The sequence below is a fragment of the Ambystoma mexicanum genome, chromosome 3p (assembly GCF_040938575.1).
Source record: "Ambystoma mexicanum isolate Mex_15411 chromosome 3p, UKY_AmexF1_1, whole genome shotgun sequence".
Taxonomy (NCBI): Eukaryota; Metazoa; Chordata; class Amphibia; order Caudata; family Ambystomatidae; genus Ambystoma; species Ambystoma mexicanum.
This window is the reverse complement of record NC_090925.1, coordinates 312,633,686-312,660,326: the sequence shown is the minus strand read 5'-3', so window position 1 is coordinate 312,660,326 and position 26,641 is coordinate 312,633,686. Positions and strand designations below refer to the sequence as shown.

At 48.2% G+C, this 26,641-nt stretch overlaps 1 protein-coding gene across 1 annotated transcript in view; it reads left to right on the top strand.

Annotated features, from left to right (window-relative positions):
* PRPF6 (pre-mRNA processing factor 6) overlaps positions 1 to 26,641 on the top strand; it is an 845,164-nt gene that overhangs the window by 258,003 nt on the left and 560,520 nt on the right. The window contains exons 8-9 of the mRNA XM_069650843.1: positions 2,702 to 2,858; positions 10,235 to 10,397. Coding sequence (XP_069506944.1) covers positions 2,702 to 2,858; positions 10,235 to 10,397 — 320 coding nt within the window. The remainder of the gene's footprint in view (positions 1 to 2,701; positions 2,859 to 10,234; positions 10,398 to 26,641) is intronic.

The window sequence follows — 26,641 nt, the reverse complement described above, 5'->3', positions numbered from 1 at the left end:
TTCATGTTTGTGATGTCGTCATTGATGTCATCTGAGCTGTCATAAGTGCGTTCCAATTACCTGTGATGTCTTTGATGTCACAAGTGGTGTCCTATGTGACGTCATATGTGATGTCAGTGTGGAGGGACTCCTTGTTACCGATGCGTAGCTCCCAACAGGGCAGAATTTGTCCTTCCTCTGGATGAGGTTCTTTGTGGGCCAACGTATAGAGGCTCTGCCCGTCTCCACAGTCAAGCCATTCACATCACATGTGTTCACACACTGCATGCACCCATTGGAAACCAACTGGAAGGTTATGGAGGACAGTGAGCACAAACTGTCTTACCTCGATGTTGAGCTGGAGTGGAATAAGAAGGCAAAATATCAACTGCATGTGGAATGGTACAGATGTCTCCTGTCGTGTTTGAGTGTGGGAGGTGTTTATATGTATTTTATAGGGCGACACTAGTCGCCCTGTCGCCAAGTTGACACCATCCAAGGGAAATGCGAACATTCTATGTCTAATTTTTTAACCGTAGGGCAGATCGACACAAATGGTCCCTGGGTGAATTGTCAAAGTTAAACTTCAACTCTGACAATCCATCAAAGGCCCATTGAACATTTTCGTAGAGCAAGCCTATGCCCACCCCAGCCTCTATCTTTACGCACTCGTAAAACTAGCTACCGACTGAGCTGCCTCCCTAGCTCAGATCATTTGCCTTTTTTCCATATTCATTACCCCATCCAAACTGTTATTTAGCCCACATCTTTTTGCCAGATTCAGTCTTTCGTCTACTTTTTGTTTTGTTTCCTTTCTTTTTTTTTCCTCATGTTTTTGTACAATTCCTTCCCTAGGCTACATAGGTTATAATTGTGTGATTTCCACCTTATAATTCATTCTTATTTTTTATTTTTATTGAAACTTCAGTGCAGCGAACCTGTTGGGAAGCCAACAAGTCGCCAAGCTTTTGTTACAACACATCGTCATATGTGCCTTGTTATCCATTACACTGTAAAGGAAAATAAAACAATCAGCAATCCAGTATATAAAGTTGTATCATGTCATTGTATTAATTACAATTTAAGAGTTCCATACGACATCATTTTTCAGTTAAATTTAGAGAGTCCAAGAAGTTCACAATGGCGCAGGTCAACGTAATGTTATGTCTGGCAACCGCATAAAACCACCAATTTTGATTCTGATTCAACAGGGGTAAAGTCCCCTAAGTGACGCAGTCGACGTAAGGTTAACGCATGGCATCCGGTAATTAGATGTTCGATAGATTCGATTTGAAGGTTGCAGAATCTGCAAAGATTGCCGTTTGCTTCGTTAATGTGTCGTAGAAATTGCATTTCCCTGGTGTTTAATGCATTCAAACGCAGCCTCAAAAATTGGTCACGATGATGTCGCGAGGGGCAAGTTACCAAGTAGCAACAATAAGCATTGAGTTTGTGTACGCCTAATCCCGATCTCAAGAATGTAGGCTTCGTTTTCAGCAGATCGTAATTCTGCATCCAACACCAGTGGTCAAATTTCATTTTTACGCACTGAGGTTGGCTGAGCATGTCAGCTATGTTGAAATCGGCATCGTTTGGAGTGGCTTGCTGTAATTGATGCCAGTCTCCAAGAAGGCTCGGTCGCCCACAGCCTGGACGATTTTCAAAAAGTTGGTATGACGGAGGCAGTGGGTGCAGCTTCATCTTTCGTAGCACCAATTCATTCTATGCTTGCACTGAAAGGGCTCCTTCCCTCTGCGTTCCTTTCCACTGATCAATGTTCCCACCTTTTTTCCTTACAGCCTTATGTGAGTCTCCCCATTTTATCATGTGGCCTTGCATTTTCTCTTTCACCTTGATGTGGACATGGCTGTATTTTTGCAGAAAACATACTTCCCTATTCTGCTCTCCCTATCCCACCATGTTTATGATGGCTGCATTCCTGGGCTTATTTAATGCTCACACTAGTAACAGGAGACATGGGCCTAAGCTCATATCTAATCGCCACACCTATGCCCTACACTCTTGATGGGAGACATCTGTACCATTCCATATTCAGTTTAGATGTTGCTCTTTCATTTTACTGCAACTCAACACTGAGGTAAGATCATTTCTGCTCGCTCACTGTCATCCATAATATACCTGTGTCTTTTCAATGGCTGTATGCAGTGCGTGAACATATGCAAATGGCTAACCTGTGGAAATGGGTAAAGCCTCTACTTTGGCCCACAGTGAAACTTATCCGGATGAAGTACCAATCCTGCCCTAGATCTGTGTGTCGAAAAGGTACACTGGGGACTTTCTATAAAACGCTCAAAATATATTTACATGAACTTGCTCAACAAATGCTTATTTTTGCACAGAATGGTTCACATTCCGTTGCATTTTTCTGTGGAAATTCTGTAATGAAATGTTGTATGTTATAATGTATCTTAACCACCCTAATTGCCATCCTATGGTTGCCTAGCTGTGGGTCTCCATCTGCATTTACAAAGGAAGAGAGATGCATTCCTGACAGTTTCTGAAGGGGGTCGGTTGCACTAGTAAAGTTGAAAACCCAGTCAGTACATGTGGGCTTGCTGTGGGTTTATAAAGGGGTTGGTGATGTTTTTAAAAGCTTTGAATAGCTTTCTAACTGGATCATTAAAGCTTCCCTAGTGTTTGATTTATGCCATTGATTTTCATCTTTGATGCTAAATAAGGGCAATATTTCTCTCATCCGTAGTGACATCAAAAAAGCACGCTTGCTGCTTAAATCAGTGCGAGAAACAAACCCTCATCACCCTCCAGCTTGGATTGCATCAGCCCGTCTAGAGGAAGTGACCGGAAAACTTCAAGTAGCAAGAAACCTGATTATGAAGGGCACAGAGATGTGTCCCAAAGTATGTAATTTTCTCTTTTCTTTCATCTTTCCTTCACACAAAACTGTGTCTTGTATCTTGATCATTAGTCACTACAGCCAATGTCTGACAGTTGTTGGCTGGGAGTTTCTTACACATTAGTTGTTGAACAAGAGCTGGCAAGCCTCTGACTTTGCAATCCCTAATTGCGTTACTGGCACAGGGGGAAAACCTATAGCACATGGCACCTCTCCCCTCCTCTACACCATCCAAAGGTAGCCGAGTGTTAGGGAGAATTCTCATTTCTGTGCTAATTCCCTTCAACCTTAGAGACCCCCAGTTCTTTTGCTGGACTTTAGGACTATCATGGAGTGAGTGAGCCCTTTTTTCACTCTCACATGTATTTTTGATCTGATTTAGACTCAATGATATGATATGGCATTTGTAACGCGCCTATACACAAGTGTTACGAAACAGGGAGGAGGGAACAAGGGGAAGACAGACCACGATCCTACTAGGCCAGGTGTCATTCAGATCGCGCAAGTGCAGGGGTAGAGGAGGGGGGGGAAGTGCAGTACAAAGTAAGTAGAATAAAAATAAATAAATAGGGCCAGCTGGTGGCAAGTGCAAGGTAAGTGCAGACAAGGGCTGGGAAGGGGGGGCTGTAGGGATACAGAGACAGTCCCGCAGTGCAGGGGTTGCCAGGGAGGCAGTGCAAGTGGAGAGTGGCTGGGCCCAGGTCCGAGGTCGCTGAGAGTGGCCCAGTTGCAGATTCAGTGCAGTTTCAGTGAAGAATTTAACAGGGGAGAGGGAGAGAGAAAGCAGAAGCAAAGAGGAAGGTTTTGAGGTGCTTCCGGAACTGGAGATGGTTCTCCTCAAGTTTCAGGGAGGCAGGAAGGCTGTTCCAGAGGGAGGCCCCTGCCGCGGATAGAGATCTACCCCCAGCTCGTTGCTTCGAGAAGCGGCTGACTCTGAGGGAGTTGGAGACGGATGAGCGAAGGTCTCGGGAAGGAAGATATTTAGGAAGAGAGAGTTGAAGGTATTTAGGCCCCAGGCCCCAGAAGGCCTTGTGGACAATGCAGAGGGTTTTGAACTTAATCCTCGCAGCCACTGGGAGCCAGTGTAGAGATTTCAGTCCTGGAGAGATACGGTCCCTGGGCTTGAGGCCAAGGACAAGTCTCGCAGTTCTGTTCTGGATGAGTTGCAGAGGGCGGAGAGTGGAGGCAGGCAGATTAAGATAGAGGCTGTTACAGTAGTCCAGCTTCGAGAGAACCAGGGCTCGGGAGACAGTGAGCTTCTGGGGGAAGGAGAGGAAGGGAAGAATACCTCTGAGGAGGTGCAGCTGGTAGTGTGACTTCTTAGAGACGTCAGATATATGAGGAGAGAAGGAGAGTGTGGAGTCGAAGATGACCCCAAGGTTTTTTGCCTTGCAGGTAGGAGCAGGAAGGGGGCCAAGGGAGGCTGGCCAGAGAGCTGCAGGGAAGTAGGGAGTGGGTGTGCCAATGAGTAGGATCTCAGTCTTACTGGCATTAAGGCAGAGGTCGTTGGCGGCACACCATTCCTGGATAGCAGACAGAGAGTCAGCTATGAGAGAAGGAGAGGAGGAGGCCAAGGGTAGCCTGAAAATGAGCTGGGTATCGTCCGCATAGCACTGGAAGTTGGGGCAGAGAGCTGCGATGCGGTGGGCGAGGAGTGCCAGATACTGGTTAAACAGCCAGGGAGAGAGATTAGATCCCTGGGGGACACCACAGGTGGAGAAAAAGATGTCAGAGAGGAAGGACCCCAGTTGGACCTGGGAGGGTCGATTGGAAAGGAAAGGGGTCAGCCACGCCAGAGCCTGACCAGTGATACCCAGTTTATCACGGAGACAGTTGAGCAGGATGGCATGGTTGACAGTGTCAAAAGCAGAAGAGAGATCAAGCAGAATGAGAACACACGGATTGTTGGAGTCGAGGTTCAAGAGCAGGTCCTCACGGATGTTCAGGAGAGCAGTTTCTGTGCTTCTGGCAGCTCTGAAGCCAGATTGATGGTCATGAAGACTACCAACAGATTCAGCATGGAGGTTAAGCTGGGAGATGGCCAGTTTCTCCAGGAGCTTGCCCAGGAAGGGAGTGATGGAGATTGGGCGATAGTTAGCCGGGAAGGAGGGGTCTGAAGAGGGTTTCTTGAGAAGAGGGTGCACAAGGGAGTGCTTGAGGGAGGATGGGAAGACTCCAGAGGCGAAGGAGTGGTTGCAAAAGTCAGCCAGGGCAGGAGCCAGGGAGTCGATGTGGTCCTTGATAGTTTTGGAGGAACAGGGGTGAACCTGTTTAGACAAGACTTTAGTAGATCGGACTTGTCTGGAAACCTCGTCAGCAGAAAAAAGGGGAAAGGCAGAGAAGGAGGGAGGAGGGGTGGCTGCAGCAGGGCCAGAGGAAGAGCCGGGAAGAGAGGGAGGGAGGTGATAGGAGGAGAGTGAGGACAGGATGTCCTGAGTTTTAGAGATGAAGTGAGAGGCCAGTGCAGTGCAGAGGGCCTGGGAGGGGACAGGAGAGGTAGAGACTGCAGCAGGGTTGGCCAGCTCCTTGCAGATTTTAAAGAGTTTGGCTGAGTTGTTAGATGCCGCAGAGATGCGGGCTTGGATACGGGCTCTCTTCTTGGTGAGAACGGAGAGCCGGTATTGCCTTTGGAGCAGGCTGCAGGCCAGTTTGTCAGAGGATGAACATGAAGCACGCCATTTCCTCTCTGCCACCCTGCACTTGGGTTTTAGGGTGACAAGATCCGAGTCATACCAGGAGTTACATTTGGCTTTGTGCTTCAGGCGGATTATCATGATGGGGCAAGGATATCAAGAGTAACAGATATAGCAGAGTGGAGCATGGAGAGGGCTGTGTCAGGGTGGGAGTCAGCCGAAGGGGGAGGGAGGGGGCGAGAAGGTGGCAGCGAAAGCCTCAACTGACACGCGCTTCATGGGTCGGATGACCGAGAAGGTGGGTGGCAGTGACGAGGGTGGCTTTGTCTGTGGGGTAGGGAGGGTGAGGTGGGAGGATAGGAGAAAGTGATCACTCCAGGAGAGAGGAGTGGAGAGAGGAATGGAGAGGGGAAGGTCAGAAGAGATCAGAGCATCAAGAGTGTGCCCTGCAGAGTGAGTAGGCCCAGACGGGAGAATAGAGAGTCACAGAGGTCACGAAAGAGTCCAGTGGGGGGACAGAAGGCATCCAGGTGGATGTTGAAGTCACCAAGAAAGAGGAGTTGGGTGGTTGAGGACAGGAGTGAGGAGGAGGAGAGGTCAGCCCACTCAGAGAGGAAGGAGGAAATTTGACCAGGTGGCCGATAGATAGTAGCCACGGTAAGGGACTGGCTAGGAGAGAGAGAGAGAGAGAGAGAGAGAGAGAGAGAGAGAGAGAGAGTCGGCAGACCAGACATTCAAAAGAGGAGTAGGTCTGCGTAGGAGTAACAGTGGCAGGAATCCACTCAGGGAAGATAAGGGCAACACCACCCCCTGCACGGTTGGGCCTGGGCATGGAGAGGATCTTGTAACCGTCAGGTAGGAGTGTGTCAAAGCTGGTGGCAGAGCTGGCTGTGAACCATGTCTCAGTGAGACCGAGGACATCAAGGTCCAGTTCCTCAAGAAAGCGACAGATATCAGAGGAATGCTTGATGGCAGAGCGAGAGTTAAGAGTGGCAATGTGGAGAAGGTTGCTATCCTTGAAGAACTTCCGGGGAGGGGTACAGATCAGAGGTCAGCCCTGCGGAGGTGTAGAAGAAGGAGGTGAAGAAGGAGCACGAGAGGGGGCAGGGAGGGAGGGTAGAGGCAAGGGCAGAGGACAGAGGAGGGGGGACAGCAGGAGAGGAAAGGAAGTTGATGAGGCGTGGGAAGCGTCTATCAAAGAGGTGAAGGTTGACCTGAGGGCCTTGGACCAAGACGGTCCCATTAGCATAGACATTAATGATGGCCTTAGAGGAGCGTAAAGGGGCCAAGAGGACAACCCAATGGGTGCCACCATTAATGGGAGAAGAGGAGAAAGGAGAGAGCACAGAGACCATATGAAGGGTCCATAGGTCAGGCGAAGGCACGAAAAAGAGGATGTCAGTGAGAGTTTCCTTGGAGCAGGCACTAGTGTAGGTGTCAGCGATAGGGAGGCCTGGGTTGGAGACCAGGATGTCCTTTTTAAACTTTTTCCTACCAGATTTAGTGAGGAGAGCAGGATAGTCAATAGAGAAGCAGTTAGAGAAGATAGGCGAGATAGAGAGCACCATGGAGTAGGAGGGAGTGGGGGGGGGTAAGACAGACGATACGAGAGCACGCAGACAGGAAGTGAGCGGCAAGCACAAGTTTACCACATTTCAGAAAAAAAAAACAGTAAATGCGTATTAGGTACACAGTGGAGAGGCCACCTAAGTTTGAGAATCCTGCAAGGGGAGAAAACCCTAGTTTACCACAACTTTGGAACACAGTGAGGTGAAGACACAATGCGAACGTAGTGACCAGGTGTAGGTGGGGTGGGCCGGGGGAAGGTGGAGATAGCAAGTGAAACTGGCGTAAGGCATCCCCTGCGGACACCTGCAGACACACAGGGAGCCACAACTGTAGGAGTCACCCTGGGCTGCCGGGCAGAGGGCTGCCGGGCAGAGGGCTGCCGGGCAGAGGGCTGCCCAGGAGGGGGGTGGTTATAGGCCAGAAGGAGGAGAGGAAGGGAAGGGAAGGGAAGGGGAGGGGGGGTGGGCGGGCAGGGAGGCGGGAAGGGAGAGGAGGACCAGGAAGTGGGAGGGGGGAGCAGGAGCAGGCACAACAACGCGCTCAGAGCGCGAAAAGCAAATAATTTGATTTTAAAAAAAAGGCAAATCCACTCACGGAGGCCCGCAAGGGCCGGGCAGGGCTTCCTTGGCCTGCAGTTCCCTCAGGGCTACCGGCGACCGCTCTCCCACGCTCAGCTGAACAAAGTCTGACAAACTCCATAGGCATCCCCTTTTGTATTGTGACACACAGGACCCTCAGTGCAGTGTCACAGCAAAGTCCTTTGGATTTCTCTTAGTGTTTAAATACCTTCTCTTGGGTAAACTACTGTTCCCAAGAGTAGTAAAGTGAAATTGACTTTACTTACTGGTTTTTCCTATATAGGTCCAGTACACCCCATTTTATGTGGAAGTCATGGGGGGGGGTGTTTACTTAGTAGCCCTTTTTCCTACTTACTCATGTAATATTTTTTGTTAACCTCACTACATTTAATGGCTGGCGGCAGTGGTTTAATTTTCCTACCATTGTGCATAATGACCTCAGGCTGAATCCGCATCTGCAGTATTGCACCCATGGGTGCCCATTTTGTGAAAATGGCCCCCGTCGTCTTTTTTTCGCCATTTTTTGCATGTGAGGTCTTTCTTGGATTTACTCTGAGCGCCAAACCAAGTTTAACCCATTGGTTCGTTTTGCCTTTGGCGGGCTTCACTGCTGAAGCCTTCCTCCGGCTCCAGTGTGTCTGGCAAGGCAGGAAGCGAGCGAGGTGCCCAACAAATCCCTGTCATTATGCTCCTTAGTTAACTGAATGCACCCACAGGTGATTGGCTGGCTGCCTGTCCTTGGAGGGCAGCCACCCTGCTGTGTGAGTAACAGCTACACTGAAAGGGAGAAACTTGTATAAAATGCGAGGTCTCTTGAACAGAAGGCAGAGTTAACCGCTGGACGAAGAATCCAAAGAAAGAAAAAAGAGACGCTTGTTGCATCATCCTGGACCATTGGTTTGCCTGGTGAAGCCCTGCTGCAGTGCTGAAGCACCAAATTTCGTATGGACGAGAGAAGCCCAGAACGGATGACATCTACCCTTGGATTGGTGGGACCAACTGACCCCAAGACTAACTTTGCTGGAAACCCTCTCCCTGCTGGCTGTATTTCCTTGCTACTGGTGGAACAGAGTGCTAGGGGTCAGGAACACCAGAAACGAGTGCTTTGTCTTTAAACTGGACCCGAGCTCCAGGAAGATCCTAAGGACCCTCAAGCCTGAGCCACCTCAACAGAGTGCTGGATCCCAGAAGCAAGGGAAGCTCACAAGGTGTCCAGGAACCACGGTTGTGCTATTGACTGGTAGCTGAAACCACAAAGTGCTGCTGATTTGGAATGAGCCCTTTGCCGCCGCCGAGCTTCAAACTGCAGTGCTGGAGTCCTCCAGACATCCTACCTCTTCTCTCCACGAATGAGACCCAGGGTTCTCATTCGCCCCTGAAACCTGAACAGAATCCAGCTGGATCCTCTTCTTCTCACTGGAGACTTGCAGTAGCTGCTTTTTCTGCAGAGTTGCTTGCAGCTTTGCCTCCACAAGCCTGTGCAAGACTTTTGTGCTATCTGAAGAAGTGCCTCAGCTTCCGAGACATTGTCCCAATTGACTTTGGCTGTCCTGGCTCCCTGCAGACTCTTCTGACCCATTAACTCTATGTTTAACTGTCCCTCATAGGTGGTGCATAAGTTACTTGTATTGCTGGGAAAGGGTTGACCTACACTGCATTGGGAAGATTGTAAAGTATTCACATATTCTGAGAACCTGTTAACCTTTCCCCTTCCCTAACCTTTTCCTTTTCCGCAAACCTCAGTATTGCATTAAGTGTTAATAAGTGATATATCAATGTCCACAGTGTCCTAGCTATTCAAGTCACCTCAGGGTGTAGGAAGTGTGTGCGTGACGTCCCAAAAGGGTATCTACTTGCTTAACTTAAATCTGAGGAAGTGTTTTGAAGTGTATTTTTATTGTTGCCAATTGCCCCTTCCCAAAGAAGGCTTATTTAAAACTGACTGTTAAATAAATAAATCATTCTTTTACTAGAAAACCTTGAGTATACGTGTTATATGAATACTTGTATTTGTGAAACTCTGTTGCATCTCTACAGCTCACATGTGTACCCCTCTTGAGATACGTCTGGCTGCTCACTCTACAAACTTGTGTAGTAGAGACCTATACCAATAGTTGGGTTATCTATTGCCAAGAGGACAAGGCTGGTGTAGTCTCCCACAGGGTTACTGCATACAGTCTTGCCTAACATCCTGCGATGCATTGGAAAGGGAACCCTTGCACTTATTTTCTTGCAAGAAGACCAGTTCCACGGTCTGACAATGCCCTCCAGACCTTTCCAGCTCTTACTATTACAAGCAGAATTACTTTGGTAGAGATTAAAGAAAATGGGAGATCATCCACCTAAAAGTGCAGTAAGCATAAATTTGTTGTGATAGCCCACACCATAAAGCAAACGATCTTGCCACTGGAGCGAGTCACAAGCAGAAGCTGTGGACGTGTAGATGTTTATAGGGGGAACACTCATCTTTTCGCTTTAAGGATTCCAAGCAATAGCTCAGAATTCTCATGTAATCACTCAGAACTGATAAATGATTGCTTGGGCACATTGGTGTCTTCTCTTACCATGATACCTCTGATTGTTTGGTATTTTCTGTGCAGAGTGAAGATGTTTGGCTGGAAGCTGCCCGCCTGCAACCTGGTGACACAGCCAAAGCAGTGGTGGCACAGGCAGTGCGTCATTTGCCTCAGTCTGTAAGAATCTACATCCGAGCAGCAGAGCTGGAAACAGATATCCGGGCTAAGAAACGTGTTCTGCGTAAAGGTGAGGGCTCTTTCGTGTCAATTTATGAGCAAACCTCTCTTCTATAGAAGAACGTGTAACCTCAGCATGAGAGCCAATTTTTTGGGACCTGCAAATCCGGTTACCAGTGAAATAGATCTGAATGGGAGAAATTGTCTCTGGGGTAAGCATGTGTGCCTTGTTTATGTATGACATTTCAATACTCAGCCCAGCTCATGTTTTTGGAGAACCACTGTTACAATAAATTTCTAGTGTCTGGCCTGGTGGACAGATTTTAGCAGGCCACCCAAGTTATAGTGAACAGGGAACTCTTAGAGGTTAGAGAAAATCCAATCAAGATAAACGTGGACAGCGGGCATGACTATTCTCAGGAGAGTGCAAGTGGGGTCAGGGTCTCTCAATGAGTCCACACAATATAATACATAATGATCAAAACAGGAATGTATATAAATACAAAGGTTTATACTAGGCCTTTTACACACACTAATAACTTAAGCTAGCAGGTGATATTATCACACAATACTCCATAATGAACATGTATACATTCACCATAGGTTCTTAAAATGCATTCAGAATACTTACTCAACACAGCAGGTAAGTAAATGAATGCAGTACAGATGGAACAAAGCCACAAGTGAATTCTCCTAACTTCTGCAGGCCAATCCCCTAAGAAAAATTGGGCCTTGTGCCCAAACGTTACAGGAGCCACAATGCTTCTCCCCAGAATGTAGTCTCTGTAGGCAAGTTCTAATTTCACTTGTGTTGGTGAAAGTTCACAGAAAATATTCAACAAGGTTACTAGGTAAGTACATTGTGTTCTTATCCTTTCAGAAAATACCACCTAGGTTCGATGACCAAAAGGCAGTGGGATAAGAGATTAAAGTAATGGTTCGGCCAAAACATTTTATTTCAAAAATAGATAGGCAATATAAAAAAAAAACGATTGGCATTTTTTTTTCTCGAAGTCCCTATGTAAAATTTGGAGCAATTCAAGCAAAATAATTTGCCAAAGCAAGCAGATGTGCGCATCCATTTTGTGAAATGGATGTCTGCCTGTGCTGGCTTTTGCTTTTGTGGCACTAATGACCGAGATGCAGCTGCAGCTTTTCTGCCTGTAGTCTCCGGTCCCCGCCCTCCGCGTACAGCACCAATGAAGGAAAAGCCACCCAGTGGAAGCTTTTGTTTACTACAGCTGGCTGGCTTTTCCTTCATTAGTGCCGCAAAAGCCAAAGCGAGCACAGCGGCGGGCATCCATTTCACAAAATGATTGCCCCCATGTGCTATCTTTGAGCTTGAATTGCTCAAAATTTTACATAGGGACTTAAAAAAAAAATGCCAATCGTTTTTTTTTTTATATTGCCCATCTATTTTTTAAATAAAAATTTTTCGGCGAACCATTCCTTTAAGATACATAAGGACTGGTTTCCGTTGTTATCCTATAGAGGACCGGGACGGACAAATGCTTTGCATTTACTTACCCGCCTGACTCCGATTACTTGATTGGTCATCTGGGGGTCGCTGGAGGTTGGATTTTCCGCTGTTGGTTCTGGTGAGAGTTTTCTGGGAGCTGCGGGTGCAAGTATTCTTTCACTAAGGTCCAGATGCAAGATGCAGCCCTTGGCAATGAAGAAATACAAGATTCTCGAATGCGGTGGAAGGTGAGTTTCAGTGATGGCCACCACACACAGACAACGGAAGGCGTCCTTCCAGTCGCGGTTGAAGACTCTTCCCTAGGACCGGGTCCTTTGAGGCTGGGACACTGAAATTCAGAGGGGATGCGACTTGTACTAGCTGGCGACCAATGATGATCCGGGTACAAACACGGAAGAACGACTGCTCTAGCGAGGTAGCCCACTGGAGACCTGGACAGTCCACCTAGTGGTCCAGAGACACTTCTGAAGGCTGAGGACAGCTGAATCCTCGAACATGTCGAGACTGGTTGGTTCCACCAGTCCAGGGGTTGAAGTACTGCACAGGGCCTTCACAGATCAGGTAGCTCACCAGGTCTTCATTGGGCCAGACACAGGAAGGGATGCTGGGCCTCTTCAAGGGTCGTCTTCAGTCAGCTGTTCATCTACAGGGGGATTTATGGCTCCAAGGCTGATCTGAAGAAATGGGTGCAGGAGGAGTCCTATTATGCGAAATCCAGCCTGGAAGCAAGTCTAATTAGAGACAACTATTGGTTTCACTCATGTCCTACACCCAGTCTCTGACACCACACAAGAGTGGGAACAGAGAGACCCGCCCACTTCCTGGCCACACGCACACCGAACACGCACGCCAGCAAAAGCAGCAGCTTCCCTGTGCGAATTCATGGCTCTATATGGGATTTCCTGTCCTGGCATGGCAATAAGAAATCCAGACAAAAATATAGCCAAATAAATCTAGTTCCATGGCCATTTCATGGCACTAGCCACGTTTAGTGACCTTACATGGTAAACATGAATGTGCACACTAGCAATAACACAAAAATGGGAAAAATATATCTGCTGCCACCAGCTTCTCTTTAGACACTGTGACGAATCCCCCAATGTCACTTCCTCCCCACACCCTTTGCGGGAGACTCTTCCTATGAGGCCAGGGAGTTGAGGCTGCTATCCAATGGTCCTCCTGGGGGTGGTACTCAGCAAGTGGCTATCATGGGGAGGGAAGCCCCCTATCGGGTTAGTGACAACCTGGGCAGAACGCGGTATCCCCATAGACCACTTCACCTTAACCAAACTTCCTCAACAATCCCCTACAACACCATCCCTAGTGTTCCTGTCTCTTTTCTTAAAACCAATAAGGTAGGAAATACTGGGGCGAGGAAGAGCGTGACTTCTCAAGGGACCTATATCCCTTATGTTGTGAGACGAAGAGACCAACTGACTCAATAGGAGTCCTCAAGATCAGTACTGGGACGAGGTAGAAGTACAGAAGCGTAGAGAGCACTACTGAAAATCTGAGTGAGCGGTCTAGTCTTTTCCAACCCATTCCAAAGAGAAGAGGGAAACGGCGACTAGGAGAGATCCTCCCTGGAGGAACCTGGCGACTCGGAGGCAGCCGGATAGCGAGACAGCGCCAGAGAGCAGAAACTGGGACGCTTACTCGGAGGTGGAGCAATCACGGAAAGGTCTGCCAAACACGGGGCAGCTGAGCCAGAAGGTAAGCAGGCGCCCAGTTGAGCAAGAGTGCTGGTACGCACAGCTCGAGGGACTGCAATCCGCAGAACGAGAAACACTGCAGATACGCCGCAGCAGGGAGATCCTCCTTGGAAGAACCAGACGAACAGAAAGGGAAGCCTGCAACAGACCGTAGATTGCCAGCCAGCCCCGCACAGGTATCTGGGATTCCGGGGTGGTTGCTGAGATGCCCGAAAAGCCATATTAAGTATGACCATCCCCAGATATCCTCGTAGCCACAGTACCTGGTGGATTGCTGAACCGGGTCTGCCCAAGTACAGAGCAGAAGGACTGCAGGTCTGGGATCCGAGAGAAAAGAAAGCAATACGAAGGGGCCTACAACCTGACAAAGAGAATACCTGCAGGATAGTGAACCGGGTATATGTATAGGGTAGCCGTGAAGCGCCAAGAGGGGTCGTGCCCATATCCAAGAATGATCTACTTCCAAAAATCACCTTCATAGTTACAGTATCTGGCAGGATAGTGAACCAGGTGGGCTGTGAACACTGTACGCATTGTGAAAGGAGCCAAGAGGAGAAAGCACTCTCTTGACATTGTGAAGAGCCAGAGGAAGAACTGGGGAAGGTAGACATTTTCCCTAGTCTCGAAAAATATTGTGAAAAGTTGGGAAAGACGTTCTCTTGGCATCGTGAGTTTCACTACAAAGACCAGGGAAAGGGAAGGTAGTTGGCCTGGCAGTGGGAAAACCACTGAGAAACCAAACACTGTGAAGATACAAGACTTTCTATGTGCCTTGCTGGAGCCAAATACAAGGAACCTTTTGAGACCTTTTGATTTGCATCCTTCAAGAAGAGCATTTCATTTGAGTCACACAAAAGGAGCCATTCTTCTGGACCGAGGTCCAACTTTTTGCCTTAGTTTAGTTTGTAGTGTAAGGGCCAGAAATAGGTTTAGACACAGGATGATGGACTCTTTTGCTTAAGACTTACATCCTGACAGACCCCTTGTATTTGTTTATTTTTATATTTATTGAGTTCATATAGCGCTTTACTCCAAAGCGCTTTACAGAATAACAGGTACAATAATGAAAGAAGCATAATTTACAAACGTGAAACAAACCAGTGGTACAGTATGTAGAACAATTTACTCAAAAAGAGAGGTGGGGGGGAGGGGAGAGGAGGTAGGTGAAGGGGCTGTTGATGTCTGATTTGAGGTCAGCGGGAGGAAGGGGGAAGGAGGGAGGTGAAGGGGGGGGGAGCCCCCAGGTGACCTACGCACTTGGTGGTTACAGTATCCAGTATGAGGTCTTTGGGAGGAGGGGGAAGGAGGGAGGGGAAAGGAAGGGGGATTTCAGGGGGGAGAGAGGTAGGGAAGGAGAGTCAGGGGGGGAGTGGAGAAGAAGGGCTTTCAGGGAGGAGCGGAAAGATGAATAGGTGGGGGTGGAGCGGATAGAGGGAGGCAGGGAGTTCCAGTGGAGGGGGGGGCAAGAGTTGGAAGGAGCGGAAGCGTGAGGAGGCACAAGAGGCTGGGGTACAGTGAGAAGGTAGAGATCAGCTGAGCGGAGAGAGCGGGAGGGAGAGTAAAATGAAAGGAGGGAGGAAAGATAGGGGGGGGCGAGGTCATGGAGAGACTTGTAAACAAGGCAGAGGAATTGAAATTTCAATTGTGAAAGGAACTGGAGCCAGCCGACTTGAGAGAGTGAGGTAGAAATAGAGTCTCTAGGGTCAAGAAGACAAATAGAGTACGGATAGAGGAGTATTAGATGGATTTTAGGGGAGTCAGGTGAGAGACAGGGAGTCCAAAGAGAAGGGAGGAGCAGTAGAAGAGACGGGAGAAAATAAGGGAGGCGATTAGGAGTTTAGAAGCGTGAAAGGTGAGGGAGGAGCAGATCTTGCGGAGGTTGAAGAGGTAGTGGTTTAGTTGAGGCAGGGAAACCTCTCTTTGAACTAGTGTCAGCTAGGGTTTTCTTTAATTTTCTTAAGTCTACAGCTAAAAGCATGCCACCTGTGTGTCGGTCTCCTGCTTATGCACCTTTACAGAATATAAAAAAATAACCAAAAATCACAAGTCTAAAAGGCTAGTATGAATTTTTTTTTAAAGTACCCCATTGCACTGCATTGCAATTGCTGTGTGCAGTGCTAACCAGTTACAAAAGGTAAAAAGTAAAAAGGGAAACATAGCTTTCCAGTACTAATAGTCTGAAGGACTGATCAGTTTCTGCATAACAAATGAGCAAAGGCAGGGAAGTGAAGCTGAAAGCTTTGCTTCCCCTCAAAAAGTCAGTGCAGGTTCCAAAACTAAGCAAAAAGATTGGGGATCCATAGAAACTATTGAGGGAAAGTTGCCAAAATAAAAATCTTTCCGAACACTCTGCAGAAGCGTCGCCGTTCCGCATTACAGTCTGGATCTTCAGTGGTGCCACTAGTAGCCGTCTCCCTGAATTTCAGCTTTGCACATCCAAGGGAAATCGGTCCTGGAGTAGCTGCTGTGACAGTGACTGGAAGGACACCTGTCCACATCTGTGTGGGGATTCCGTAGCTGGAACTCTTTCTTCCAACCTGTGAAGTGTCCTGAAGGGGTCTGATTGGTGGATTCTGCATTTCTTCTCCGTGAAGGGTTGCATCTTGCTTTTCCATTGAATTGAACGAATTTGTGAACCTGCAACCACCATGCACAGTAGTTTGGCAAAATCTGGGTCAGCTTGGTAGGTAAATGCAGTGTACCTCTCCTCCTCCCTTTCCTCCATAGGATAACATTGGGAACAAGTCCCTTTTCCTCCTTAATCCATTCTACTCGCCTTTTGATCATCGAACCTGGATTGAGTGTCAGGCCCCATGGGCTATCCTTGGGTCTGGAAGAAAGGAACACTTGTTTGCATTCAGTAAAATTGTTGTAGAACTTTGAAACATCACCAGCACAAGCCTATTGAAACTGAACTTCATTCTAGTGACAAACATTGCGGCTCCTGTGACTTTTGGGCACAAGGGCCCAATCATCTTAAAGATTGGATTTCTTAAGTTAGGATATTGTCTTTCGATCTGGTTTCATCATTGACTGCCTCTCAAATACTTGCCTGCGTAGTTGCTTAATTTATTTGATGTATATTTGAACCTGTGGTGAATGTATACATTTGTATCATATAGTGTTGTGCGCTAATACTACCTGTTGGATTCATTTTCCAGTGTGTTCATAATACCTATAATAAATAATTGTATTTGTATACCCGACTGTCTAAATTCACTTATTTTGTGCCACACTGTGTGGACTCATTGACTGCTCCAGAACCCACTCACACTCTTCCGAGAATAAGCCTCGACTGCTCTCGTTTGCTTCCTTAATTGGGTTTTGGCTAACTTCTCAGAGTCCCCCTGTTCACTATAACTAGAGTGGTCTCCTAAACTCTGTCCACGAGGCCAGGTTCTAGAAATCCATCTTTTTATCGCACAGACAATGGTGGTCTTGAGATCAGCAGAGATGAGCATGGTTTCACCGGGTGATTTGCGTCTGTTTGGCCCTGGGGGGACAACACTAAAACTTGCGTCTCCTCAGCCTCCCCTCAGCAAAAACAAGTAATTGGACTCAGACTAGCAGAAAGAAAAACACACATACATCATATAAGATTATAAAACAATTGGCGTGTTAAAAAAAAAAAAATATATATATATATAACAAAGGGGGGGGGGTCTGGGGATCTCTCTACCAGCATGAACACAGCCCAATGACCTGTTCTTGGGTGAATAACCCCTGGGAGAGACTCTACCAAGTCTTTATCTCACTGTCCCTTTCACAGACAAGAAATTTCCCCGCATAATAGTCTTTGTCCTGCCCAGGGGCAGTCCAGCACCGAAATGCTAGGCAATTCTCCTCTGAACAAGAGTACCAACAGCAACCCCATACATGTGTTTCAACCTTGTTGGGCATCATCCGTGAGGTGAAGCTGTGCCTCTCTAAGAACAGGGGAGCTCTGGCTGTCCCCAGCGATCGTTTGCATGCAGCGGGTGATCCGGGTCCACTATCCGGGGCAGCAGCGCCGATGCCAGACCCCCCTGCCCATTAAATGAGCCAATGTCCTCGACGATCAGGTGGGTTAGGGCACTGCTCGCCCGGGCGGGGGAGTGGGCCCGGTACTACGACGTGGAGAGTGTGGAGTCCAAGGGGGGCACACCCGTCCCGCCGCAGCATGGGGAAGACCTTCAGCAAGTCCCAGTCAGGCTAGCGGGGATATGGGCTCCGGACCGGCGCAAGGCGTATGGGACCGCTGTGTCAGCGGTAGTCATGGGGGGAGGATCACTACACCGAGTAGCGTTTGGAAGGGGGCAGGATGCCAGCGGCCCCCGGGATGGCTGCCGGGTGCCCGCCTCCAGCAGCGACCGTGGTCGCAAGTCCATAGACGCTCACCCCTGCCCGACCCTTTTGCTGGTTTTGTGTGCAGTGTGCTGGCGGTCTCCCTTGCACTATAACAGCTTTGGGCTGGCGGTGGCTGCAGCGAAGCCTTGCGTGGTTAGTGTTCGTGTTGCTGGAAGGGGACGCAGCCCATTGGGATTCGGGGCTTTACCGTCCGCCGGCTTGGGTACGGGGCTCTTGAGGAATTCTGTGCTTCTTTTAGCTTTTTGGAGGTTGTTGGGTTGGAGGCGGGGGCATGATTCCGTGATTTCCTTCTCGCGTCGTCCTTGAGTGTTGCTTGGGGGAGGGCACGGGGAAGCACTGCTCTCTCAATTCTGCTGCAGCTGCGTTGGTCGAGAGTCGTGTAGGGGGTTATAGATTACTCTTCCCGCGCTTACCCTTTTGAACGCGGCACCGAGCTCTATGCGGGACTGCTTGCGTGGTTCTCCAGTGGTGCTGTACCGGTGCATGCGGTGGCTCCTTCGGGAGCGACAGAGTGGAACTCAGTGAGGTATTTCGGGCCAGGTCTTGCAGCTATACCGAGCCGGCTGCTATCTCGGTCATGGGGGCCGTATGGCAGGGATCGACCGCTTGACGCGCTTGGCCTCCTTGCCCTATCGCTCTGCGCCCCCAAGCGTTCTGGCTTTGCTACCGCACTGTCAAGCAGGACGGCCTAGAGACCGATGTCCAGGCGGCTGGCGGGCAGCTACCAAAGGTGTGTTCGTCCTGATTCCCGGTCCGATTTCACTTGGGCCACAGACTAGCGGTGTATGATCCCTTCAGCTTCCCTAACAGCAAGTGACGGCTGCTCACGGGCTGGGCAAGCTGGTTAATTCCGCCATCAGTCAAGGGCTGTTGGGGAGGCGAACAATCGGGCTTCCATTCTGCCTGCACCTCCTGGTGGTCTCTCATTTGTGCTATCTGAAGTGCCTCAGCCCCATAGACATTGCTCAAATTGACTTTGGCTGTCCTGGCTCCCTGTAGACTCCTCTGACCCATTGACTTTGATTGTAACTGTCCCTCATAGGTGGTGCATACAAACTTGTATTGCTGGTAAAGAGCTAATCTAGTCTTTATTGGGAGATTGAAAAGTGCTCACATGCTTTGAGAACCTGTTAACCTTTTTCCTTCCCTAACCATTTCCTTTTTTCACAACCTCAGACTTTTACCAAGTCAAAAAAGTGGTATATAAATGCCAATATCGTCCTAGCAATTGAAGTCACATCAGTGTATGAAGCGTCTATAAAGAGTATCTACTTGCTTATCTTAAATCTGAGAAAGTGTTATGAAGTGTATTTTTATTGTTTCATATTGCCCTTTTTAAAGAAGGCTCATTTAAAACTGACTAGTCTGGCTGCTCAGTCACTCTACCAACGTATGTAGTGCAGACCTATACCAATCGGTGGGTTACCAATACCAAGATGACAAGGTTGTTGTAGTCTCCCACAGGGTTACTACTTCAAATCCTGCCTAACAGACCCGCCATCCAAGGGCGCACAAGCGCTAAAGGACCCGGTGGATTCACCGACCATGACTGCGCCTTCAGGCGCATCGAGACCCTCCATACAGCCACTGAAGCTTTTCAAAAGTCTTTCGGAAACAATGTTGGTGGCTAAGGAGTACAAGGGCACCCCCTCTTGTCTAGAGGACTATTCTGAAGCCCCCCAGCCTCCCTCTAAGGCCTTATTAGGAACATCTTCTCTTTCTGGTCAGCCTTTCCGCTCCTGACCATTCAGCTTCCTCTATATTGACTAAAGGTTTGAGCAATAAATGGATACAATGTCCCAGTTCATTGACTTTTCACACCGATATATTATACCCAAGAGGCCTAGAGAAGTGGACTCATGCCCCATCCCCTCCAAATTGCAGAAGTTCCCCAACTCTGCACAGGGACACCAAGAGGACATCTTGCAGGACCCAGATTACCTAACCCAGTAGGACTCTTATGAGGAGCTTAACTACTTTGTTCAAGACCCAGCTGATCAGGACCAGGCGGAGGATCAGGGTCCTTGGCTTACACAGACACATACCGCCGACCCAGACACCATCTGTCTGCATCCCCCTTCTACTCCTCCACAAAGAGTCGTCACCTGTTGACGACAAGATGTTGTTCAACTCCATTTTAAAAAGAGCAGCTGACTATTTTAAAATTGCTTTGCACAAAGCCGTTCCAAACTTAGACTTCGTAGAGGATATCCTCAAGGAGAAGGCTCCAACTAGCCATGCCATCCCTTTACTGAATTCTATAAAGAAGTGCTTGGCCCTTTTTTGCTGTCCCAGTCTCTCACACAGGCAGACTGTGTTGAGATTATTTTGTCCATCGCCCTCTGACACCCTCTACATCAGGGGTCATGCCACACCAGACTCCTTAGTCATAAGGACCACTCCGAAAAGGGCAGGGGTACTTCTGTCCTAAGCAGAGCAAAATCCCCTCTGGACAAAGACTGCAAGAAGCTTTATGCCCTGGGTAAGCAGGTCACCTCCTCTGCAGCCTACTCCACAAGGATCGCAAGCAACAACACGCTCCTGGCAAGTAAAAGTGATGTCCAGTTGGGGCCTAGTGCAGGTTGGTCTTCAGGACATTCCAAAGCCCACCCGATCACAACTGATGGCGGTCGTGGCTGAAGGCAGACAAGTAACACAAAACATACTGAAGAACACACTGGACTTCACTAAGACCGTGGGACGCACCCTTGCTTGTGGTACCCTGCTTAAAAAACATGCCTGGTTAAAAGATTCTGGGTTTAAACCCGAAACGCAGGCTTCTCTAATTAACAAGTCAGTGGAGGATTGAAACCGTTTTGGGAAAGTGGTTGACGACGCTCCAGAGATGGCAAAGAAAGAACACAAGACTCTAAAGTCACTTAGCCAGATCACGGCTAAGCCCTTTCACCAGCGTGGAGGCTCTAACACATGCCGGTCTTTTCGTGGCCAATCCTTCTCACGCTCGCCTCCAGGGCAATACAACTCAGAAAATCAATCCTGGTCCTCGTGTCAAGACTCCTCTGGTAATTTCCAATATCAGCAAAGAAACTCTCGTAGGGGCAAGGGTAGAGGCAGAAACTCTAATCCCAGAGGCTCTCCGGCCTCCACCTCAAAGTAAATCGCTGGTTCAGGTCCCCTCCCACGCTTCCCCGGTTGGGGATCGCTTGTCTTCATTCATCTGCGCCTGGGAGGGGATCACTTCAGGTAAGTGGGTATTAAAAACTGTTGACCACAGCTATTGTATTGAGTTTCTCCGACCACCTCGCTACCACCCACCGAGAAGCAGACACCTGTCACCAGAACACTGGCGCATCTTGCTTGAAGTAGTTCAGGTCCTGCTGGAAAAGAGTGCCATCAAAGTCGTCCCCTTCTCCAGCTAAATGAGGGTATTTATTCATTGTACTTCCTTGTACCCACAAAGGATCTCACCTTGTGCCCTGATCTAGACCTGCACCCTGCAACAAGTATGTCAAACCTCAAAAGCTCTGGATGACAACACTTCAGAAGGTAATCCCACTTCTGCAACAGGGGATCACATGGCCACGTTGGACATGAAAGATGCATATTTCATATTTCAATGATGCCAGCACACAGAAAGTACCTCAGGTTCATTATAGAGGACACCCACTATCAGTTCAAGGTTCTCCCCTTCGGCATTGCCTCAGCCCCAAGGGTGTTCACAAAGATACTGACGGTAGTAGCGGCTTACCTGCGCAGGCAGTCCATCCTTACCTCGATGACTGGCTCATAACAGGGGATTTGTACAGAACATTCCAGACAAATACCCAGAGGACGGTAGATCTCTTCAACCTAGGATTCTATATCAACAAGATAAAATCCAGTCAAATTATTTCTGGGGACTCTAACTCGGACAGAAGACAGGCTCGTCTTTCCCTCCAACGAGAGGGTTCAAAACATGCTGTTCCAGATCCCCCACTATATAGCCAGTCACCAAGTGACCATACGCAATGCCATACGACTAATGAGGATGATGGCTTCCTGCGTCTACCTAGTTCCTCACGCTCGTCATGGTGTCGGGACAGTGGGATGGTTTAGTGGTTGTCTCGGCAGCCCTCGTTCAGTCTCTGCTCTGGTGGGCAAGAGAACACCTTCTGCAGGGGAATAACCTTCACCACCCCCGCAGTAGAAGCCACTGTCACCACAGACTCATCTCTGACGGGGCGGGGAGCTCGTTTCCTTCAAAAGACGGCGCCCGACATGTGGTCTCCAACAGTAGCATCCAATAACATTAACCTGTTGGAACTGCTAGCAGTGTTGAAGTCCCTGAAGGCCTTCCAAACACACCTCGAGGGGAAGACCGTTCTAGTCCACACGGACAGTACTATCGCCATGTACTACTTAAACAAACAAAGGGGCATTCACTCTCTAGGGCTGTCCAAGCTGTCGAAAAACATTTGGAAGTGGGCACTCAAACACACCATGTTCCTCCTTTCACAACATAATCTAGGGGAACTCAATCTTCTGGCTGACTTACTCAGCAGAGACTTCCCCTTACCCGTAGAGCATGAGCGGTGGCTACGGGAGGACATTTTACTCTGCGTCTTCAGATTGGGGCTTCCCAGAGACCGACTGATTCGTCACTCTGGAAATGTAATGTCAAGGGCATTAATCCTATTGATTGTTTACCTAACCCACCTGTTAGATTCAGGACTAGTTGGACTAGTTTTCAATTCTTTTAAAGTCCACTCAGCCGCTCTTTAGGGGTACACCATGTTCCAGAGCAAGGTCTCATTGTGGAAAATTCCTGTAATTAATGCCTTTATGGAAGGGGTAAAGAGACTTCATCCCCTATCTCCAACCCAGCTCCTGGATGGGACCTGAATGTTGTTCTTACCAGGCTAATGGGACCTCCCTTTGAACCAATGCACAAGGCTAGCCTCAAAGCACTCACCTGCAAGACTGCCTTCCTGGTGGCGATCACCTCTATAAGGAGTGTTGGCGAACTGCAAGACAAGGTGGTTTTGTGCACACACCCTCGCTTTGCACCCAAATTTATCTCAAATGTCCATTTAAACCAGTCCATAGAACTACCCATCCTTTTCCATAACCCCACTAACGTGGCAGAATGAAAAACACACACACACACACACACACACACACACACACACACACACACACACACACACACACACACACACACACACACACACACACACACACACACACACACACACACACACACACACACACACACACACACACACACACACACACACACACACACACACACACACACACACACACACACACACACACACACACACACACACACACACACACACACACACACACACACACACACACACACACACACACACACACACACACACACACACACACACACACACACACACACACACACACACACACACACACACACACACACACACACACACACACACACACACACACACACACACACACACACACACACACACACACACACACACACACACACACACACACACACACACACACACACACACACACACACACACACACACACACACACACACACACACACACACACACACACACACACACACACACACACACACACACACACACACACACACACACACACACACACACACACACACACACACACACACACACACACACACACACACACACACACACACACACACACACACACACACACACACACACACACATCTGTACACGCTTTTACACATCACTACTGCCTGGATGCACACTCTAGGTCTGCTTCTCAGGTGGGACAAGCGGTGCTAAGACATCTTTGCTACTGTTCCTTCACACATCCCACCACCATCTCTGGGTACTGCTCGCTAGTCTATGCACATCATGTGATTCTAAGCAGATCCACAAGCATCAGAAGACATGCGTTACACACCGTAATAGCATTTCTGATGATTGTATCTGCTTAGATTGACATGCGCCGACCCTTCCTCCCCTTTTGGAGTAGAGGGAACATAGACTTCTTACACCTTGTCTCTTCTGTACTCACTCAAGCAGACTACAAGGCTCCCGCACGGCTATAAAAAACAACCAGTGGGGCATCGACGCGTGAGGGATTTTGGGTTCACTACACGCCACCCTAGGGATAGTGTTAGTCATGTCCATGTCGACGTCCCTTTCAATCTTCAAAAAAAAGATGCAGCACTCCGATTTCCACTAGACGCTGGAGTATATGCACAGCATGTGAAACTAAGAAGATACAATCATCAGAAATGCTACTACGGTGAGTAATGCATGTCATTTATTTATTTACACATCAGTTTTAGTTAAGCAATCTTTAAAAAGGGCAAATGTTTGTAACTGTCAAGCACACTTTGGAATCACTTTACAAAGTCAATAAAGTTGGTGAATACTCTTTGGACATGCTAATAAATTTCTCCTACGCCCTGAAGTGACCTCAATAACAAGGATAGTATTGCATTTATCTTAAACGCCAATATACTTTTTAGACTGGGTTTCAAGCAAGGGTTAAGGAAATAGAAAGGTTAGAACATACTTTCTCATAACATGAAGACCGTTTGACTCCTCTAATGAAATCTAGGTAAGCCTTTCCCAGCATTAAGTGTTCAACAAATTACAACCTATGAAGGGATAAGCAATGCCAAAGGCAATAGATTAGAAGAGAAGGGTGCCTTTAAGGAGCCAGGACAGCCAAAGTCAGTTGGACACAGTCAATTGTCCTGATGCACTTCTTCTAGGATAAAGTCTTTCACAAAGTCAGATAGTTCAAGAAAATCGCTGAAGGAACACAAGCTGTTAAGCCTCTGCAAGGGGAGTTGAAATCAACTCAGTAAAGGTAATCCAGTGCACTTCTCAAGTGAGAAAACCTGACTTATGGCAATAAGGTAAGAACCCCAACCCCCACAGAACCTCTGGTTTGAAGAAAGTGTTCCAGCTGGATTCCTCCTTGCTACAGCAAAGCAGACCCTTGTTCCTGGGCCCCAGTTGTGGGGACATGAGGGAGGACACCTGGCCGGCTCCTGCGGCAGTACTCGGGAGAGGATGTCGTAGGCTATGGATTTTCTTAGATTCAGTGGCTCTTCATGGTTTCAGCGCCTCACAAACAGCACTGATGCAGAACGAATATCCTGGTTGGACTTTCCTTGCTCCCTCAGTCCTCGACTCTGGTGAGGGATTTCCTGCTTCTGGAGTGTCCTTAGGAGACTCCTGGAGCTTTTGGCCGGATTCGTTCCGCGGAAGACGTTGCACTCGATAATGGACACTCGACCCCTGTCATTGGGCTTCTGCAGCACTGGAGAGACACAGCAAGTCGGGGATTGCGCCAAAGTGGAGTTTGTCTAAGTGCTAGTTGGTCCCACTAGCCCAAGGGGAGAAGTCGTTCCATCCGGAGCTTCTCTGTCGATGCGGAAAAGGTCAGCACAGCAGCAGGGCTTCACCGGGCACTTTGAGGTCCAGGAGCTTGCAGCAGGGTTCTCTTCACGATTTCTTCTTTGGATGTTTATTCCAGTGATTGACTCTGCCTGTAGTCCCAAGAACCTCGCTTTTTAAGCTCGTTCTCATTCATTCACAGCCGTAGGCTGTCAATCACCCAACAGGGTGGCTGTCCTTCCCGGACAGCCAGCCAGCCAGCCAATTGGGACTGGTTTCATTCAGGGACACCTAGAGACAGAGGACAGGGTAGTTTCGGGACCCTCGTTCACTTCATGTCCTTCCAGATACACTGGAGCCAAAGGGCGGACTTCAGGGCTGAAGCCTGCCAAAGGCAAAATACACAAAGGGCTCAAACCTGTCTCAACTTACAGAGTACAAGCCAAGAAAGACCTCACAAACAGAAAATGGTGAAAAAAGAAGACAGAGCCATTTTGACAAAATGGTCACCCATGGGTGCTGCACTGCAGCTGAGGATTCAGCCTGCGGTAAAATTGCACAATGGTAGGAACATTAAACCACTGCCTTCAGCCATTAAATGTAGCGAGGGTAACATAAAAAGTGTTACATGAGCTATTAGAAACGGGAGCTACAAAGTAACCCCCCAGCACTTCCACATAAGATGGGGTGTGCTGGATCTGCATAGGAAAAACAGGTAAGTAAAGTCAATTTCACTTTACTACTCTTGTGACCAGTAATTTAGTCCAACTCAGATTAAAAATACATGAGAGTGAGGAAAAAGGTCTCACTCACTCCAGGATAAAAATGTTAAGTCCTAAGGTCCAGCAAAAGAGCTGGGGGTCTCTAAGGTTGAAGGGAATTAGCACAGAAATGAGAATTTTCCCTAACAGGTAGACACATTAAACCTCTGTCACCAGCCATTTAAAGTTGTGAGGGTAACCTATAATGTTTTACATGTGTAGATAGGATAAGGGGCTACTAGGTAACCCCCAGCACTCCTCATAAGATGGTGCAGGCTGGACCTACAAAGTAAAAAGGCATGTAAGATCAATTTCACTTTACTATTCTTGGAAACCATAGTTTACCCAAGAAAAGGTATTTAAACCTTAAGAGAAATCCAAGGGACTTCTCAGTGACACTGCACTAAGGGTGCTGTGTGTCACTATACAAAAAGCAGATGCCTATGGAGTTTGTCAGACTCTAAACACAGTGAAACACAATCCTTGTTAGGGAGAGATCTCATTGCTTTGCTAATTCCCTTCAACCTTGGAGACCCCCAGCTCTTTTGCTGGACTTTTTAATTTTAACCCGTGTGTGAGACCGACTTTTTTTCTCACTGTCTCGTGTGTTTTGACCTGATTTGGATTGTGTTTCCTCTTTTTTTTTTGGAGTCTGACAAACTCC